This window comes from Quercus lobata, chromosome 1 (genome assembly GCF_001633185.2).
Source record: "Quercus lobata isolate SW786 chromosome 1, ValleyOak3.0 Primary Assembly, whole genome shotgun sequence".
Taxonomy (NCBI): domain Eukaryota; kingdom Viridiplantae; phylum Streptophyta; class Magnoliopsida; order Fagales; family Fagaceae; genus Quercus; species Quercus lobata.
The window spans coordinates 12730785-12750943 of NC_044904.1; the positions used below are offsets into that span (position 1 = coordinate 12730785).

Sequence of the window (20159 nt, forward strand, 5' to 3'; positions counted from 1 at the left end):
GCAATTGCCTAAGGCCCTCAAGTGGAAGGGAGGCCCCAAAATTTTAGAAATGAAGTAGTAGTAGGGGAAAAAAAATTTGGTTTCAAATGAATCTAAAAAATTCCAGAACATCCTTTTGACCAAAAAACAAATTTTTGTTATACCCAATTAAACATTGGTAGCACAAAAAAAAATTTTGGTCTAAATAAAATCAATTTTCCCAAAAATAACATCACTGTCCTCTAGATAAACCAAAATTCAACAAGATAAACTACAAATCCAGTCTAAGAAATTAACCACAAAACAATCAATAATCAAAACAAATAAAAAACCTCAAATCCCTAAAATTTTTACCGTCTCTTTCTCATTTTTTCTCTCAACTCTTACTCTTTGCCTCTCTCATTCTTTCTCTCCACTGTTGCTGGGCCTGGCTGCTTGGCTCAACCTTCCTTTCCTCCGATCTAATCTAAATCATTCGATTGCCTGGCTGCTAGCTCAAGCTTCCTTTCCTCCGCCGTCATTGACTGCCCTTTTTTTTTTTTCACTGCTGCCATCAGTGTCGTGCTGCGTTTTGATTTTGGCTGGGTATAGTGGGTAATGGGTTTTGACTTTTGAGCTTCAGGTATAACACTATAACTAATAAGGCTTACGCTTGCTTAGTTGCTTTCCATTCTACTTTGGATTTTTTAAGAGGGCTGGGCCCTGCTGCTTTTTTTTTTTTTTTTTGGTGGTTATAGGTGTAAATGTAATAGGATTTGTTTTAAGTTTTTTTGTGGGTGGGTCTTGGCAGGTTCTTAGCTGGGCTGGGCTTGTTTTTGTTATGGTTGTGACTTTTTTTTTTAAAAAAAAAAAATAATTTTAATCTTGTGTTTTTATATATATATTTTAGTGAATGGTAATATAATGAATAAATCTTTATTTATGCAGGTTGAGATTGCTAAAATCTTATTATTATTCAGTGAAACTACAACAATACTTTTTATATAAATCAGGTTCTATTTTTCATTTGCTCTATACTTGAAAGTTATTTTTTATTTTAGTCTTTATAAATATATTGTTTGATTAGAAATGTCTACTAGAAAATATGCATTTGGATATGAAAAACTTAAAAAAAAAAAAAAATTGCTAAAAAAATATTAATTTAATTAATACATAAGTATAAAAAATGCCCCAAATTTTTTTTTTTTTTTTTTGAGAGTCAAAACAAAGTAATATTATTATGATGCTGGAAAATCAGAAATAACAACATGACTAATGTCTGTTGGAACATGCTCCATCCAGACTAATAAAGGAAAAGAAACAATTGCTCTCTTAACTAAAGCATGGGCTACACAATTACCCTACCGCCTAGTATGAGAGAAAGAAAAGGTTCTAAGCAAACCTACTATAGACATTGTGTCTTTGATAATCACCCCAATGGCTGAATGAGCCCCGTCCGCTGCTTTCAAAGCCCTCCAAACTACCTCAGAATCTCCTTCAAATTCAGCAACTAATAAGCCCAATTCCACAACAAATGTTGCTGCTCTTCTTGCAGCTAATGCTTCCAGCACCTCCACTGAACCCGGGTAAGGTATTTTTTCAGCTAAGGTAGCAATCACATCCCCTTTACCATTTCTAACTATAACCCCTATCCCTGCTTCCTCCTACTTGGCGAACATGGCACCATCATAATTTGCTTTATATATTCCGACCCCTAGAGGTATCCATTTTGTATTTTCCTTCTGTTGCTGCACTTTGGTCTCTTGGATTTTTGATTGAAAATCCAAAAGGTAACTTCTAGCTGTTTCAAAAAGCTTATCTCTCGGCACCCTTTCTCATTTAGCCTCGGCTTATTTCTTTGAGTCCAGATAAACCAAGCCACCACCCCAAACAGCTCCAGTCCCTTTGCCCTCTGTTCGACCAGGTTTAATACTTCTTGCATGTCCTGAAGATGAGGAAACTTTGTTTGGACCTAGCTGAAACAGGGGTTCCAAGTTTCTTTGAGTGTCTCGCAACTCCACAGTGCATGGAACGTTGTTTCCTGATCCAAAAGGCAGGCACTACACCTCGCATCCTCAAGAATTTTCCTTTTCTTCAAATTATCCTTTGTGGGCAGCATGTTAGAGCAGACTCTCCAAAGAAAAACCTTGATTTTGTTAGGGATGTGAAGCTTCCAAAGACATTTCCAGAAAGCTGATCTGTGCGACGAGTCCAAGCTTGATGCAGCGCTGGAGTTTGCTTCCTTACACAACATTTGATACCCCGCCTTAACCGAATACTCCCCATCATGACTGTCGGGCCAAATGAGGCGATCTTTCTGTTCAATCCAACTCAGTGGAATTGCTTTTATTCAAGTAACCTTAAAACTCAAAAAATGCTGGTTGAGCAGATTAATATTCCAAGACCGAGTGTTTGGATTTATTAGTGCAGCAACCTGAGATCCTTTTAATGCCACTACCTGTGGAGAAACGATCCTGGCAGACCCCTTCCCTGGCAGCCAATTTTCTCCATATGTATCTATACTCTTCCCATCTCCTATTCTCCATCTCATACCCATTAAAATAACCTTTCTTGACTTAAGGATACTCTGCCAAGCATAAGAACCCGTGGCTGCTGAGGCTTCAAAAATGGACCCCTTGGGAAAATACTTCGCTTTAAAGACCCGATAAAAAAGGGAGGATTGGTCCTTCAATAGTCTCCACACTTGTTTTGCCAACATTGCATCATTGAATTTTTCCAAGTCTTTGAAGCCTAACCCTCCTTTTGATTTAGGTTGGCAAAGAACCTCCCATTTTTTCCAATGAATTTTCCGCTGCTCACCCTTTTGTCCCCAAAAGAATTTCTAGATTAATGCCTCAATTTCTTGACAAAGACCCACCGATAATTTGAAGCAACCCATTGCGAATGTAGGAATCGCTTGCACCACCGCTTTGAGTAAAATCTCTCTACCCGCTTGGGACAATAGCTTTTCCTTTCACCCTTGAAGTTTGCTCCACACCCTTTCTTTGATGAAATTTAGACTTGCTTTCCCATTCCTTCCGACCACCGCCGGCAAGCCAAGGTATTTCTCATACTCTTTCACCTTCGGTACTAGTAAAAAATCCGAAATTTGGGCCTTTGTGTCTTCGTTCACTGCCTTGCTAAAAAAGATGGTTGTCTTCTCCCGGTTTAGGTTTTGACCCAAAGCTTGTTCATACAGTGACAGAATATCATGGATTGCCTGTAAATCTGCCAAAGAAGCTCTACAAAATAATAGGTTGTCATCTACAAAAAAATAAGTGTGAGATTTTTGGTCCCCTTTTACATAACGAGAATCCCCTTATTCTGTCATTGGAGGCTGCCTGCTGCAACATCCTATTCAAACCTTCTGAACAAAACAAAAATAGGTATGGAGACAAAGGATCTCCTTGCCTTAAACCCCTTGATGGCCTAATATCTCCCTTAGGCTCTCCATTCACCAGAATCAAATAAGACACTGTGCTAATACACTCTAGAACAAGAGACACTCACCTTTCACAAAAACCCAATTTCTCCATAATCTTTCTTAAATAGCTCCACTCCACTAGTCATATGCCTTACTCATATCTAACTTCATGGCCAAAAAACCCATTTTTTTGGATTTTTGGTTTTTCATATGGTGATGGGTCTCAAAGGCAATCAAAATATTATCAATGATTGCTTTACTAGACTGAAAGGCACTTTGAATTCTGAAATAATGCTATGTAAAATCTTCTTAAGTCTATTTGCTAGAACTTTAGAAATAAGCTTATACAGAATATTACAAAGTGCAATTGGGCGATATTCAGAAACTCTTACCGGGCTTTTAACCTTTGGGATGAGAGTGATAAAAGTGCGATTTATTGAAGGTGGGATTGAACGTGTATTAAGGCATGTGAGAACTACCTCAGCTACTTCATCACCAATAACCGACTAGAATTGCTGGAAAAACAATGGAGGCATCCCATCAGGTCTTGGAGATTTCAGGGGGTCCATCTGATTTAAGGCAATGTCAACCTCGGCTCTCCCAAAAGGAACAACAAGCTTATGATTCATCTCCTCCGTTACCACCTGTGGTGTTGCTTCTAAAGCTTCTTCAATCCGGTTTGGTGAGGATGAAGCGAATAAATTTTGGTAAAAATCCACGAAAATATTTTCTATGCCATTCTTATGCACACACCTCTCACCAAAATGGTTCTTCAGCTCCTCAATTTTATTTCGGCGATACCTGTGAGTAGCTCTACTATGGAAATACCGAGTATTTCTATCTCCTTCATGCAGCCACAATTCTCTAGATCTTTGTTTCCACATTTTCTCTTCTTTTGATAACAAATCATTTATCTCTCTTTTCAACCATGTCACCCGGTTTATAGACCTTCCCCTTATCGCCTCCTCTTCCGCCTTTCTTAGCAACTCTTTTTTTCCTTTAATAGTCTAGTAATATTCCCAATTGCAACCCGGCTCCACCACTTGAGTTGTGTTTGGCAATGACTTATCTTCCCCTCCACCCTAGTCATAGCTTGACCGGGTGCATTGAAAAGCCAAGCAGTTTCTACTATATCTCTGCAACCCTTTTCCTCCAACCACATATGCCCAAAACGCCATGGCTTTTGTCAGATTTTTGGGATACCCTTGAGACAAATAAGAATAGGTTTATGATCAGATGAACCGCACTCCAAATGAATTACCTTAGTTGCAGGAAATTTATCTAGCCATTCCATCGTAGCAACTGCTCTATCCAGCCTCTCCCAAATTGTAAAGCCATTCGAATGTCCATTACACCATGTAAATTTTCCTCCCGTAAAGCCAAGGTCCCGGAATCCACACTCATCCAGAACATCTCTAAACTCTTCCATTTGTCTAGCTGGTCTTTGCCTCCCTCCAAGTTTGTCATGACTCCGTGCAATCTCATTAAAATCACCTGCATAAAGCCATGGGATTGAATTTTTGCCCTTTAGTCTCCTTAGACAAGCCCACGATAAATAATGATTACTTGTCTTAGATTCTCCATAGAACCCCATGAACCTCCATTCATCCTCCTTACCCTTATTCAAAACACCATTAATGTGATTTGGGGAGAAGGTACCTAGAGAAAAATCTACTTCCTTTCTCCAAAAAATTACTATCCCCCCTCCTCTTGTATCTCTACACACTTCAATCATACCACCAAAATTTAGTTTGACTCGAATATCTTCTAGCCTAGCCTTATCCAGCCATGTTTCGGCTAAGAACACAACTGAGGGATCTTATGCCCAGATAATATCCCCAAGCTCTTGTTCTGTTAATTAGTTCCCAAGCCCTCGACAGTTCCAACATAAGAGATTCATTGCTCCTGGCGGGGCTACCCAGCAGCCTCCACCATTGAAAATTGTTTTTGACTGACATGATCAAACAATATCCTCTTGTTTCGTAATTCACAACCATCAATCTCCATGAAAAAGCGTTTAGAAGTACCAGCTGCTTCTGCCTTCGTCTGAGCATCACCTTTCTGAGCAAAACGAGCTATTCATTTGGAATTCTCATGCACCTCTACAGTTTCAAGTTTGGAATTCTCATGCACGTTTATTTCTTCCGTGATCTCCTCTTCTGAATTTATTGCTACCCTCTCCGCCGCTGAGTTGGCATGTTTGGCCCGCCCCCTACACTCTTTCCTCATCGGTTTTTGCATCTTAGTCACCGGAGTGTTGGACTGAAGACCACCCTTCTTCCTAGCCTTATAGTAACCTGGAACCACCACCATAGATTTCCTCCTTGTTTGGGTTGGTGCTACCCGAATCCAAGGACTATACTCCCTCTCCCTACTATCTAACCATACTCCCTCTCCCTACTATCTAATGTTCCATCGCTTTCAATCCATTTCGCACAATCCCTATCAAAGTGATCCAGACATCGACACCAATAACATATATTGGAAAGACGTTCATATTTGAATGACACCCAACACTCTTCGCCATCCTCCATTGATAACACTCAACCCTAACACCAAGGTATCGAAATATCAACACGCACCCGAATTCAGAAGAAACTGCCACGATCTACTTCAATATCCTTTGCACTTATATCCACCACGCCTATTGCTTCACACAAATCCTCAGCCACACCTCTGTTCAGATAGCTCACTGGAATATGGTGCATCTGGACCTATAACGATACTGAATCCAACTTCAATGCATTCATTAAGGTAGCGCTCTCTAATCGTTGGAGGATCACTAGATGCCTATCAAAACTCCAGGGTTCACTCATCAAAATTTTGTTCACTTATTCTGCATTATCAAACACAAATAACATCGTATGTTCGCCTGCATCACGAACTTTAAAACCATTTTTGGCTCGCCACAAAGGGCTGAAAGTCCTCACAATCGCCTCAGTGTTCAACACACGTTTTGTTAGAAATTTAGCCACAAGAGTAAACTCTTGGTTCGCTCTATCCTTCTTCACCGCCAGCTTGCCTCCCTCCCTTTCATTGAGAGACAAATTACACCAATGCTTCGTCAAGTTCTCCATCCCTCCTCTTGTGTTTCCCTAACCCCAAAAGAAAGACAACCCACTAGCCCTACCAGTAAACTAGTTACCCTAGGGAACCCAACAGCCTTACAAGAAGAACTCTCACTTCTACTGCCTAAGAGGCAAAGAGTCTAGGACCCCTCCCTTAGTGTTAGAGAAACCTTTTCAGTTCAAAGCAAAACTTGGTTATTGGTTATGCCCCATTTTAGTTCTCGTCTTAGGCCCCAAAATGTCTAGGGCCAGCCCTACCTGTGAGAAACCAAAAAAATAAATAAATTGGGTCTTTCTTTCTTTGGCTGGCAATGGCATATTCTCTATCAAACACCAGACGTTCTTTCTTGTGGGTTTCACTTTCACATGGGATTGCAACACAGACATCACTCGGTCTTTTATGAAACTCAAACTCCAAAGTCCAAACGTCTAAAAGCCATGCACAAGGTCCTCTAATGGTCAAAACTCCAAAGAGTAATAATGGGATTTGTTTTGGGAGTGACAATAGTATTGTTATTATGAGTAAATTCTTTTTCATTCATTCTTTACAAACATTAAAACAATAAATAATGAAATTGTTTAATCTTTTATTGTTCCCTCATTTTTCTTTTTCAATCTTTTTTTTTTTTTTAACCCACAAACTTAGTGTTAACCAATCATGTGTAAAATCTAAGTCAAGTTTAGGGGGGAAAAAAGGATGTGATGCAGCCTTGGAAAATACCAACGATAAGATAGTTTAAAATTCAACAAGCATTTTTTTTTTTTTTTGGGTAAATTAAAATGGGAGGATTTATGGTTATATTACACCCCTGGGCAGGGCGTCAGGTGAACCGAATTTATGGTTACTGCCTGTGCGGGATTTTAACCCTACTAAGGATGCCCACCAACGAACTCCTACGGGCAACGGGACTCGAACCTAGGTGTGTTACACGAAGCACCCTAGCCTTACCCACTCAGCCAAGCCCCCGTTGGCTAAAATTCAACAAGCATGATTGATTGAGATACATTCCTTCCCACATTTGAAATTCTGTGTGTGTGGGGGTGTGTGTCACTTTTCTGTTTTATCTAATTAGCATGATTCCAAGTAGAAAGCTTTATTTGACTAAAAAAAAAAAAATGTAGACACCATCATGGCTCTTAACTCTTTAAGTAAACATCAGCAAGTGTCTACGAATATAATCAATAAACAAAAAGTTATAATCCTTCATTTTATTGTGTTCTCAGTTAATAAACATGAATTTAAAATCCTTCATATTGTTGTTGGAAACTTGAATTTTGATTATTGTACAGTACAACAATGGAACTATAAGAAAATTTATCAAGTGCATGATACAAATTGAGGGAAAGGCAAAATCCTTCATTGTAAATGTTATAGGTAGAAGACCACTTCAAGTATTGAAAAACATTGACTTACGATAGTCACTAACGCTGCTGTTGCTGCTGCTCTATCATTCCATCATGCTTGATGGACATTTTTGAAACAATTGAGAAGCCTCTGACATGGAACCAAGTCATTGCTTCATTAAAAAGTATCAGTTAGGTGTATGAGATGGCTGGGAAGGAGATGGGGATCTCTCTTTTCGTTTACCCGTCAAGGAAACAGCTTTATCATCAGAAGACTGAAAGGAATGCACGCTGTTATGTAAGCCATTGCCTCTTGTAACACTCTCTGACTTGCAAGGACTTCTTGAATCCAGGTTGGAGATGCAATGACCATTTTCAGAAGTTTCTGCATTGACTGGGACTTTATCAAAAGCTTCACTAGCACTTGGCCTAGTAATGCAGAGCCAAGTTCTTAAAGATTCATTGCAGTCGCTGCTGTTGCCAGCAACAGGCACATGCCATGATCCTTTTTTTGATTCCTGGAATCCAGATTAGTGTCTCAGCACTCCATACAAGAAATGAATCAAGATATAGTTTTTAACTAATATAAGAAAGATTAAATGGAAACAGCCAGTTTCTTGTAAAAAAAATTTAGGAACACATGGGCCATCAGAATACTCCATATGTACAGCCCAACTAACAAGTACCAACAGTCATTCCATTAGCCACAAAACTGTAACTTTAAGGGAATTATATATAAATTTGTGCATAAAGCTGCTTGAAGAACAGCCTTTTCCATTCAAGGGGAAAAACCTGATAAAAATTTTATACAGTAGAGAAAAATATATAAAAAAATTCAAGATGGGGTGGGTTTTGGTAGACTTTAGGTCCAAATAAAAGTAACATTATCAACATTCTTTTTTTTTTTTTGGATAATGACAGACTATAAGAGTATCCAAGTATAATCTTGTACATTTATGAGCCATTATAAATGTAATGTGTTACTCAAGATGGGACTCCTCCTTCCCCCTTTCCTTTTTCATGTGCCTTGAAGGTTCATCTCATTTTAATGCAGAAGAAGATTGAAAAAATGACATTAAGCTCAGTTGTTATGAAATATATGATAAACTACAAATGCCCAAATCAGAAACCACAGGAAGTCACAGAGAACATCTAAGCATATTTTTACTTTCATTTGAAAGAAGTTAATCACTTAATTGGATTTAGATTCTATTCTCTAGTATATCATAGAAATGTAATACCATGAACAACCACCAATATGGCTTGAAGTCATCAAAATTGTTGAACTTGTCCAAATTAAAATGTACATGGAAGTTACTAGAGGTATATATAGGAAACAAGCAAAAAAAGAATTTTATAAGAGGACCAAAAGTTTTTGTTCAGTAGCACAATGTGATAGACATGAAGTGTCTGTTTGGCAAAAATTATTTTTACCAACTTATTTTATTATTCAGCTTATTTTTGCTACTATTTATGGGTCTCACTGCATTTTTGGTACTATTCATGGGTTTCATTGTACTATTTCAGATAACTTTTACTTTTATCTACAGTACTTTCAGCGAAAAGTTTTCAGTTTCAGTAAAATAAGCGGATCCCAAACAGACCTGAACTCCTCATTCCCTTCCAATTGAATTCCCCAAAGTGTATGCATAAAGTTGCCCAAAGTTTAATGGTTATGAGATACATTGTACAACTTTGTTGAGTGCTTAAGGACTCATTATATATCACACAAGTCATTGTGAAAATAAATTTCATCAAGTTCCTATGTGATTGCCAAACATCATTCCTGCTATATATGCCTTTCAAATTTCAAACTCACACAAAATCATTTAAATTTCTATCAAATTCCCAATCTTACCACATTTTCCCTCTCCTCTTAATATATCAAGATCATAATCCATTTTGAAATCTAATCTAATGAGTATTGACCGTTATGGTTTATTTTTTTTACAAAGTAAATAAGGATTTTATTGAGTAAGACTACTTCATAGTTCATATACAAGGAAATGAACACAAAGAAATCTAAAGAATTACTAAAGGTTATGTACAGCTCGACAATCATTTTAAAAAATCAGCAATGGAGCTTGACCATGTATGGATTTAGATTTAATACATAAAAATTAAGACAATAATGTGGCAATTTCAGCATGTCAAAAGGCATAACTGTTCATCCCTAAAGTAAAATTTCAGCATTAAAAATGGAGCCTGTGTAGTGACCAAGGAGACAAAAGTGACAAACACAAGCACACAAACTTGCACATTCACGCGCTCGTGCACGCACATACAGAAAATTAATGCTGAAATGGATTACGAAGCCTAGAGAACAAATCTCTATAAAGACTGTCATCAAGTTGAGAAAACAATAGATGAAATTTTTTTTTATAGGCACATATGGGAATTGTTTTTATCAGACAAAAATTTAAAGAACCAAATTACGAATGGTACCTGGATGACAGAAGAATATGGTGGCGGCATCTGAAGTTTCAAGTTACCTTTCACAAAAGTATACCGAACCTAGAGCATGGGATGCAACAAATGTTTATTCATACAACGAAATAGGGATCTAACATATGATTCTCATCAAATTGATATCTAAGACTTAAGAATACATGCTTTGAAGAAGAATCCTAAGAAAATTTGATATTTGTAAATCTGAACAACTGTTTCTTATTCCAAATATTAACTTTATGAAATGTGAACCCTGTCCCCCTAAGGTCATTCAGATTGAGGAATAGTAGGGTAGCTAAGGACAGTAAAACATACATTTACTTATTTAAAAAAAGGCTCAGGACAGGAAAACAACTATAATCATCTCATTATCTGCATAATGATAATCGGAAGAAATGCCCTGTGCCTGATGCAGTGCCTCAGCTAAGCTCAACCAACTCACATTGTTCAATGTCTTTTATATTCTCATTCTCAAGATATGTGTATAATATAAAAATGCTTGGCTGTGTCTTGATAAGAGGGTGTGATTATCCATCTTATGTGTGAAACAGAGAATTTTCTGCATCTTAGAGTGTAGTCATAGGAGAGCCGGGGGCTAGCCAAGACGCCCGGACGAGGCAAGGCACCACTAAAGTGCCTTTAGTGAGGCTCTCGCCTTTACAGCCTAGGTGAGCAAGGTGACTACCTTAAGCCATGAAAAAGCGCTAAGGCGAGAGCCTCAGTGTTTTTAATTTAATTTAATTTTTTTTAAGTTTTAAATTTTGAATAGAAGGTTCTTGTAAAACCTATCATTAGATTATTAATTTTAAAAAGCATGTTAGAAAACCTATTGTTAGATAAATTATTTTACAAGAGTTTTTTGTAAAACTTATTGTTAGATTAATTAATTTCTAGTAGAAGCTTGTTATAAAACCTATTTTTAGAATAACTAATAGAGCCTAAACCATGTTAATCTTATTTTGAAATCATTTGATAGACCTCATTTTTCATGCAACACATTTTTTTGATAAGTAATAAGTTTTATTGATATCAAAAAGGGACACCCTAGTACACAAGGAGTGTACAAGGGGTCAACAAATCAATTGCAACATATTTAAAAACACTTTATTATAAGATTTCAATACACTAGGAACATATGATTTAAGTTGTATATGTATAATAAATATATTTAGAGTTTGGTGCCTCGCTTTACTCGGGCTAACGCGTTTTTGTCACCTCACGCCTCAGGCAAAACAAGCCCTTGGCACCTTTTACTTTTGACTACCTTGTCTTAGACATAGTTATAAGTCAGTTCTTTGACCATATTAAAACGACAGATTTGGCAATTCATAAATGAACTTTTTGGACAGAGGTATTATAGACAAGGATTTGAATTTGAATTTTTAGTTTAAATGACTAGAAGAGATTATGAAATGGCTTCTTTTTTTTTTTTCATTCTAATGATGAAATTAATAGATGGATTTGAGCTTTATTAATATGTGGATTTGAAATGATTATGTGTAAGATGTCATTTCAAATCTATAATATTACAAGTGTTATTGATTGAGCAAAATCTTAAAAGCTCAAATCCTCAGTATAGTAAGATTTATATTAGCATTTGCTCTTCAATCAAATGATTTTAAATCCTTGTATACAATGCAACTAAACAATACTGAGCAAAAGGAAATACGGTTTAATAATGTAAAACCAAAAGCATCCCCACATCTAGCCAAAAGCGCGCTCTTCTTTTTTGACAAGTAATAAATTTATTGATGAGAAGGAACTACCCTGTGTATACAGGATGTATACATAAGATAGGCTAAAGAGTTACAAAATGTGTATCACAATTGAAACAAAAGAATCTATGAGATCTACAATAGAAGATATATCATTAGGACTCAATACACATGACCATTCAAATAGCCAAAGGCACCCTTTACTGAAAATATAATTAAAAGAGAGATATAATTATAATTAATAAAAACACAGAAAAAATATGAAACAAAAATGACTATGTATAGGATAAGCTTTTCAGGCAGCACATACTTGATGTTGTTCTTTCCATTTGAGAAAAAAGCTACTTCCAAGGAGTTCAAAAATGTGATCTCGCATTTCATCATTTGTCACAAGTAAACTCTTGACTTTTACAGCAGCATACATCCAATACCTGAATTATATAACCCTTCATTAATAAATAAGAAAGTGATATAAGGAAAATATGCACAAGCTGTTGAAAACTGAATGAGTCCTAATTCATACATTCAAAATCATAATGACCTAAAAATGGATGTGGCGGTTTAAGGGTAAATACCAATCATCATTGGAACCAGTTGGTGTTGTATAAAGAATGCCGTTATCCATCCACTCCTCGACCAGCTTTCTTTGGGAAGGATTTTCCAGAAGTGCCCGAAGACGTTTGTTATGCAAGACAACCAGCGGCCATTTGTTTCCGCTCCAATTATACAATTCTTTCACAACAGCATCAAGCTGCTCTATTGCAATTTGCAGGACATAAACATTAATGAAAGATACAAAAATTAGTGGTTAGATAGAACGAGAAGAGGGGGAAGAGGGGGAGGGAGGAAACCAACACAAATAGAATGTACAACCTGAGAGACACTGAATCCACCATCTGCAAAATTTTGTTGGTAGAGCCCAATATTTGCTCCATCCACTATAAATTCAAAATCGCCATGTGTTTCCAGCCAATCCTTGAATAGGATATTTCAGTGAAGAAAGAGCATCAGTAAAAAGTTAGAAGAGATACAAAGTATAAAACACATTAATAATTTGTTTCTGAGCAGAGAAAATGAAATATTAAATCTTTCATATACCATATCAAAGATTAAGTGGTCCATGAGTTTTAGAAGCACAACAAGCAATAAAACCCTGTACACCTACATTAACTAGTCAATGAGTTAACAACCAGCCAAACCACTGGAACCAGACACTAATTCTATCATGCTGTCCAAAACAGACTCAACTAGTAACATTCTAATTAATCTGAAAATCAGAACCAATGATCAATGTGGTGACAGAAGCAGTAAATCAAACTCATTTCAATTCTTCTAATTCTACATAAATATATACAAATAACATTCCACAAAAACAATTAAACATTCAAAGTAGCCATATTATCTAAAATTCTTCAAAACACATACCAAAATCGAAAAACACACACACACACACACACACTCACCTGGAACTCACTAAAGTTGGCCTTAACCTCCCTTTCTAAAGCCAATGCAGCCACGGATTGCGCAAACCTCTCAGTCTCAGCATCATCAATGTCCACACACGCCAACTGCTCCCCACATCCACCACACCGCCCAGCCGAATCCACATTGGCTCTCTTGACAACCCAATCACCCTTCCCAATCCACCCCAAACCATGCCACCCTCCCCCGTTTTTCTCCACCGCCTTTTCGACTCTCTCCAACTCCCAATTCACCTCTCCCACCTCTCTGGCCTTCTCACCACAAAACCAATCCTCAATAGCCTTCGCCGTGGTCGAATCCCCAACACTCCTCACCACATTCCTCAACTTATGCAAATACCCATAAACCCTTTCTCCATTCCCAGTCTCCGAGCTCACCTTCAATAAAGCCGCAAGCTCCGGCTCCTCTAAACTAACCCCAACTTTACCCATGTGTTCCTCCACCTCATAAGCCTTCTCCGCCTCCAAATTCTCACAGAAACACATCAATGCCGGGTCGTAGGTACGCAGCCTCGGCGCAATCTCCATGGATTTCACAAGACCAAAGGCGTAATCCCCGTCGCCTTTCGCGGCGGCGAGGCGGGCGGCGGAGGTGATTGAGGCCTCGTTGGGCTTGATGTGGAGAGACAGCATGTGCTCGTATATGCGGAAGCCGTAGGTCAGAGCGAGAGGTTTGAGTGATGGGTCGGTGACGGAGTTGGAGCAGAGGTAAAGGAGAGTATTGAAGTGGCTCTGGTTGAGGCGCTGTGAAGTCGCGGACTCGTATAGCGAGATTGCGGCGTGGAGATCTTTGTTTTTGGAGCAGAGTGTGAGGTCTGAGTGGAATTTGGCTTCTGGGGTTTGGTTCTTCTTCTTCTTATTCCTGTTATTGTTGTAAGTGGTGGCGGCAGAGGCGGCGGCGGCAGTGGTGGTGGTGGTGGTGGTGTCGTCCATGGCTTGAAAGTCTGAGCAAAAACCCTTTAGATTCAAAACCCCTGGTAGAGTTAAATGGACATTTTTGTATGGGTTTGGTCGCATTGGGCTTAGGCTGGCATATAGAGTACTATTTACATGAATTCAACAAAATTCTAGTTATGAAATTTTTACTAGAAAATAATTTTTATATTTCAGCTATTACTTTTTTTTAAGAGGCATTACGTTCTTAAAACTATTCTGGATCATGTTCACCTGCATTGAGTCATAAAAACTGCTTTCAAGTTGTTTTACTACATAAAATTTACAGATTTTTAAGTTTTAAAATTTTTCATTGCTTCGACTGATCGAAGATCATCCTCGACTGATCGAAAATGTGAGCTTTTGTGTTCAAAACTTTGTGCCTCTCTTGATTGATACTCGATTGATGTTCGACCGATTGAAACTGGAAAATTTTCAATTTTTAAGTTTTTAACCGATCAGTCTTTTCATGCATTGCACATATAGATTAGGAAATGCATTACATTGTTTTCTTTATCCATCTTGCATTTTTGCAGTCATATCTCTCATTGTTTTCACACACATCACGCATACACTTTGCTAAATTGTGTACTCAACTTGATTTAAAAATTGATTGATTAATTTTGGAGTTCTATACATTTTAGTATATGCTATTTTATGTGTGAACTGCAGAAAATATTTTTTTGAGATATGGTGGATAATACATGTGCAAATATTTTCTCTAAAACACTTAGCATGATGAATTTTTATATCATTGAGATTTATATTGTATAGTCTTAATTGATTGTGCCTGAAGTGTTTGCGTGTATTTGTTTATAGGTTACACAATGTCAAGTTATATTATATTGAAAGAGAGAATATTCGTGTTCATATGTATCCTCAGCTTATTTATTTTAAGTCAGATTTGTGTCTTTTTAGTTTTCCCCACCTCCTAAATTTTCCCAAAATCATTTTTCCCAAAACTTGTGTTATTTTTCCTATTTTTATAGGAGGAGAAAGTTGTTTTTAAAACCTATGTTGTTCTTAGGGGAGATGTTGCTCTTCATAGGGGGAGTTGCCCCTATTTTCTATAGAGCTGAACTCTTTAGTGCTCCCTTGGTTCTATATTTTCTATTATTCTTTGTTGTGTATGTTTACTGTCTACCTTATGATTGGGTTGTCTTTGTCAATACATGAAAAAAAGGGGAAGAAATAGATGAAATTTGGGAATCATGTTGATTTGGGAAATTTTTTATTTATTTTGGAGGAGATGAAAGTGTTTTTTTTAAAAGGGGAGAAAATAAAAGTTTTTTTTTTTTTAATTATATATATATATATATATCTAACTTAGGGGGAGAGTTAGTTTACATATTTGTTATTTGTTGTTATTGCATATTTGTTATTTGCTTCTAGTTTCATATTTGTTGTTATTTATTGTTTATCTGCCTTTATTTTCACACATGCGGTGATGGGCTCTTTTGAGTGTTTCAGGAAAGATAGGTACATTTTGATCAAGATCTTCTGCATCTTCTTGCAACTTCTAGGTTAGGAGTCTTAGATTGGGATTTGTGATGTATTTGGGCATTTATTGTATATGGGCATTATGTTGTATGTATGTTTTGTCATGGATTGCCAAAGGGGGAGATTGTTAAGTTTTGAGTTTGCAGTGTTGGAAAACCATGACAAAAAGTAAGTATTATTGAGTTAGAATGGTGTACTTTCAAGTCCAAGACAAAAAACTCAAGTTTGGGATGAAAAAAGTGAGTTGTAATCTGGTTCTCTCGATTGCTGTTTGATTCCTCTCGATCGATTGGAAGTCATATATCAGCAAAAAATCAACAAATGTAAAAAGTTCATAACTTGTCTGTTTAAAGTCCAAATCGCGATTCGTTTTTTCTAGTATATAAAAGACATTATAAGCTAACCCAAGATGGGGTTTTTAGAGGGTTTTATAGAGAAAAGAGTGCATCTTGTGCCTTCAATTGTAGATCTAGGTTTTTTGTACCCAAAGCTCTCTAAAGTCTTCTACCGGCAATATTCTTTGAAGAATCTCAAGATTCGATGTTGAAAAAGTTGCTGCTACAAGATCAACAAGTGAAGGTGATCTAAAACCTTTGAGTGGGATCTTAAAGTCACAAGCAAGGATGCTTTTGTTGCTGTAAATCCAAGGAGGGAAGGAGTCTGTGGATTCAAAACTTGCACATGGTCGTGTCAATAAGTTACTACATGAGGTAGCAATAGATTTAGTGTTAAATCTTTTGTAAAAACTTTAATTCTCTTATAATGGATTTACTTTACCTTGAGGATACCTAGGTCAAATCCTCCCCAGGTTTTTACCTTGAAACAATTAGTTTCATCGATTTTCCTAGGTCATCATATCGTGGTGTTATTTACTTTTCCGCATTTGTGCATGATATGATATATGCTTGTTTAACCTAGATTTGAATAATAAACCTAATAATCAACTTGGTTAATTAATTAGGTTAAACAATCTGGTTTAAGGGGTCTAAACAAAAATACAATTTTGACTAAAATAATCATTTGGCCCAACATGTACATATAATTTTACTTAATAATCATTAATGTGGGGGTAGAAATGGCAAAGGAATAAAACACTTTATGAGTTGTTAAATTCAACATGTAGCCACCTTTGTAATCATTTTTAATTTTGAGAGCACCTTTGTATAATTAATAATGTCTTATTAATAAGCATAGCTTTAAAAACTAGACTGGACTAATCGATTCAACCAAGAATCAGGCATCAGTTCGGTCTAGTAAAATGCCCAAAACTGGTAAAAAGTGGTAAAAAATCAGGTTAAATCAGGTACTGGAGTCAAAATTGGTTCTTTGACCATATTGGTTTTTAAAACCATGCTAATAAGTAGAGTTGTAAATAAACTAAGTTGTTTATGTTTGTTTTTACAACAAATAAGTTAAGTTCAAGACTAAGTTAAACTTGACTATTAAATGAGTTTTAGCAAAATAATGTGTTTGTGAACAAACTCATAAACAAGAAGCATAATTTAACTATATATGATATTATATTTTTATACATATATTCTTAATTGAAAAGATGGTGATATAGATAGACTTGAGATGAGAATATATAAGTTTATAATAGATTATAATATAATATCAAATAATTATTAATAGTTTATTGATGTATAAACATACTATTTGTTGTAAAAATTCATAAATTCGTAAAGTGATAAACAAATTTAATCGTAAAATTATTATGAATAAGAAAATCAAGAAGCTAATGAACAAACTCATGCTTGTTCAACAATAAATTAAATGAATCAAATTTGAACATATAATTTTGTTTGATGATGAGCTCAAGCTCAATTTGTGTTTGAAATAAAATTAAATAAACAAGTTTGAATTTTCAATACTCGTTTACAATCCTATCAATAAGTCCTTGATGGTATATATACGACCCAACTCCCTAGGTAAGTAAGCATTCAAATCTAACAAAATTTTACTAACAACTAATTTATTATGAAAAAACTAACAAACAGCTAGTAAGTACCAATTTTTATTGACCTAGACAACTCAGTACAGCCATGTAAATTAGGCACCAAGATAATGTTGACTTGATGGTTTGTGGTCCAACTCGCTTACTATACTTCAATCGGGTGACCATTTAGCATCGAAAATTTTTCCAAATTGGGGCTAATCTCCAACCACCTTGGTACGAAATTTAATCTACAAACGGCTAGATTTGGAAATTGTTGGATAAATTGATGAAACTCCTTTAAGTTCATGGCATTCTGTAACAGTGCAATTAATTATGAATACCTAAAAAAGTAGAGAAACATGAGAGGAAGATGACTGGGATTAATTGCAACTTAATACAAGGACGGAGCTAGGACTCGGAGTTAGGGGGGCGGCTTTCCTGCTTCTTGTGTTCAGCGATTTCGGCATTTGACTCTACTACTTAACCACTAAGAATTTTTGTTTAAAACTTTTTAAAGGGCCAGGTTGTTTGTTTTGTGTAAAATAGGTTGATTGAGCTTAATTTTTTTTAGCTTTATTATTGGTAATTTTTGTTGTTGGACTAATTTTTTTGGGCTTGTATATTTTGTTTTAGATTAAATCTATCAATTTTTTGTGACCTTTAAAGGATGGAAAATGCTAAAATTACAAAATTTTTACAAGTTGCTAATGTGGTGAGTGATTATTGGTAAGTAAAAAGTGATGCAAGTGTGCGAATTAATCAGAATTTGCTACCTCAATAGTTTGTGAAAATGTTATAAAAAAGTTTGTGGCTATAACATTACTCTTAAAAGTTTATTGCTAGCTGTCATGTATGCATTTGCCCAATTGTAACTGGAAGGGAAAAAATTATCTTCCTTTCTCTCTCCAGTATGTCTTATATTGTGAACTTTTGAGAGTGTGAATTAATATGTTAAACCCAAGAACATGTAACAAAGTGGTTTTAGAGAGAAAATGTGTGGTAGGAAAAGTAATTGCTAAGTTTTTTGGGGAGATTCTAGGCTTTTGCCCCTCTTGAGAAAAATATTTGGCAATATGTCCCTGTTTCCAAACTATATAGGGGCGTGTCCCTGTTTCGATACCCGACCACCCAATAATCGAGTTACTTAAGGAACTTGACTATTATAAAGCCGAGTTACGGGTAGGTTCTTGCCACGGTGGCAATCCAGCGTGGCTTTTGGGTAATAAAATATTCCCGCATGACTGTTTAGAACTTGGCAATGTAGAAACCGAGTTATATGCAGAATAAATTGGAATTTTGAATGTAACGTCTCCAAAATAGTTTGTATCCCTCCCTTAGTCTGATCAGTAGCCACCCTTAATCCATTTTGTCTCCCTCCCTCAATCCGTTTTGTCTCCCTCCCTTAGTTCGTTCAGAGTAGACAAAGCCAAGTTCACATCTTCAAGTTCTCTTATTTCTACCCTTAGGCTAAAGCTTAATGCAAACCCACACCCAAAACTCTCATCATAACCCTACCATAGCCAATGGTCAACCTAAACCATCTTCAGAGTTAAAGGATTAGAAACGTATTAAGGTAATTTGTAAATGCTGAATTAAATTTTTTTTCCCTTTGCATTTAATCTGAGTTAAGTGTGACTTGTGCATGTACTTTGATTTGAGTGTGGTTTCTTAAGTTTTTCTCTGTTAGATTTTTCTCTATTCATTATTATTGTTGCTGTTTTAGCTTTGTTGGGTTTGGTTTTGAACTGGCTTTTGATGCATAACTAGGGCACAAATTCATGTAAAATATAGCTGGTATGACAATGGTGTTCATTATTAGGGAAAATGGCTTTTTTATTCATATAGTTTGAAACTGTATCAAATCAAACTCAATAATTTCAACAGAAAGTTAAAAAAAAAAAAAAATCTAATCTTTATCCTGGAACTATATTGTATTTGGGCTTTAATATGGATTGTGGGTCTAATTTATTCTCTTAAAGTAGGAGCTTTAAAATATAATTTTTCCAAATACTCATAATAAACTGACTAGAGACTCAATAAAGCTATAGACACATCTTATGGCAGGAAATGTAAATTGTGTCTCAATTACGTTTCTTGATTTCTCTAACAAAAGTTATAGCTAGCCTAAATTTTATAATTTAAAAATAATATTCATCTTGAAAGCTAGCTAGGGACTTCACTTTCATGACCCGACTTTGTGGATGCTATTGATAATGGGATTACATTTTAGATAGTATGTACTCCACACTCCATCCAAGTTTCTTATTATGAATCTTGAAAGAGTTAAGGTTTGAATTTTCTCAATAAAAAACTTAAGGTTCGAATTTTCCTTCTTCACTTGTTGTAAGAGGA

General features: G+C 36.1%; 1 protein-coding gene across 1 annotated transcript; it reads right to left on the reverse strand.

Annotated features, from left to right (window-relative positions):
* Nucleotides 1–7641: 7641 nt before the first annotated feature.
* Nucleotides 7642–14452, reverse strand: LOC115979659 (proteinaceous RNase P 2-like). Its single transcript, XM_031101717.1, has 6 exons — nucleotides 13421–14452; nucleotides 12831–12932; nucleotides 12533–12708; nucleotides 12268–12388; nucleotides 10240–10308; nucleotides 7642–8312 (listed from the first exon to the last, which is right to left on the reverse strand). Exons 1-6 carry the CDS (start codon nucleotides 14369–14371, stop codon nucleotides 7983–7985), a joined length of 1749 nt encoding a protein of 582 aa, XP_030957577.1. The 5' UTR covers nucleotides 14372–14452; the 3' UTR covers nucleotides 7642–7982.
* Between the last annotated feature and the right edge of the window lie 5707 nt (nucleotides 14453–20159).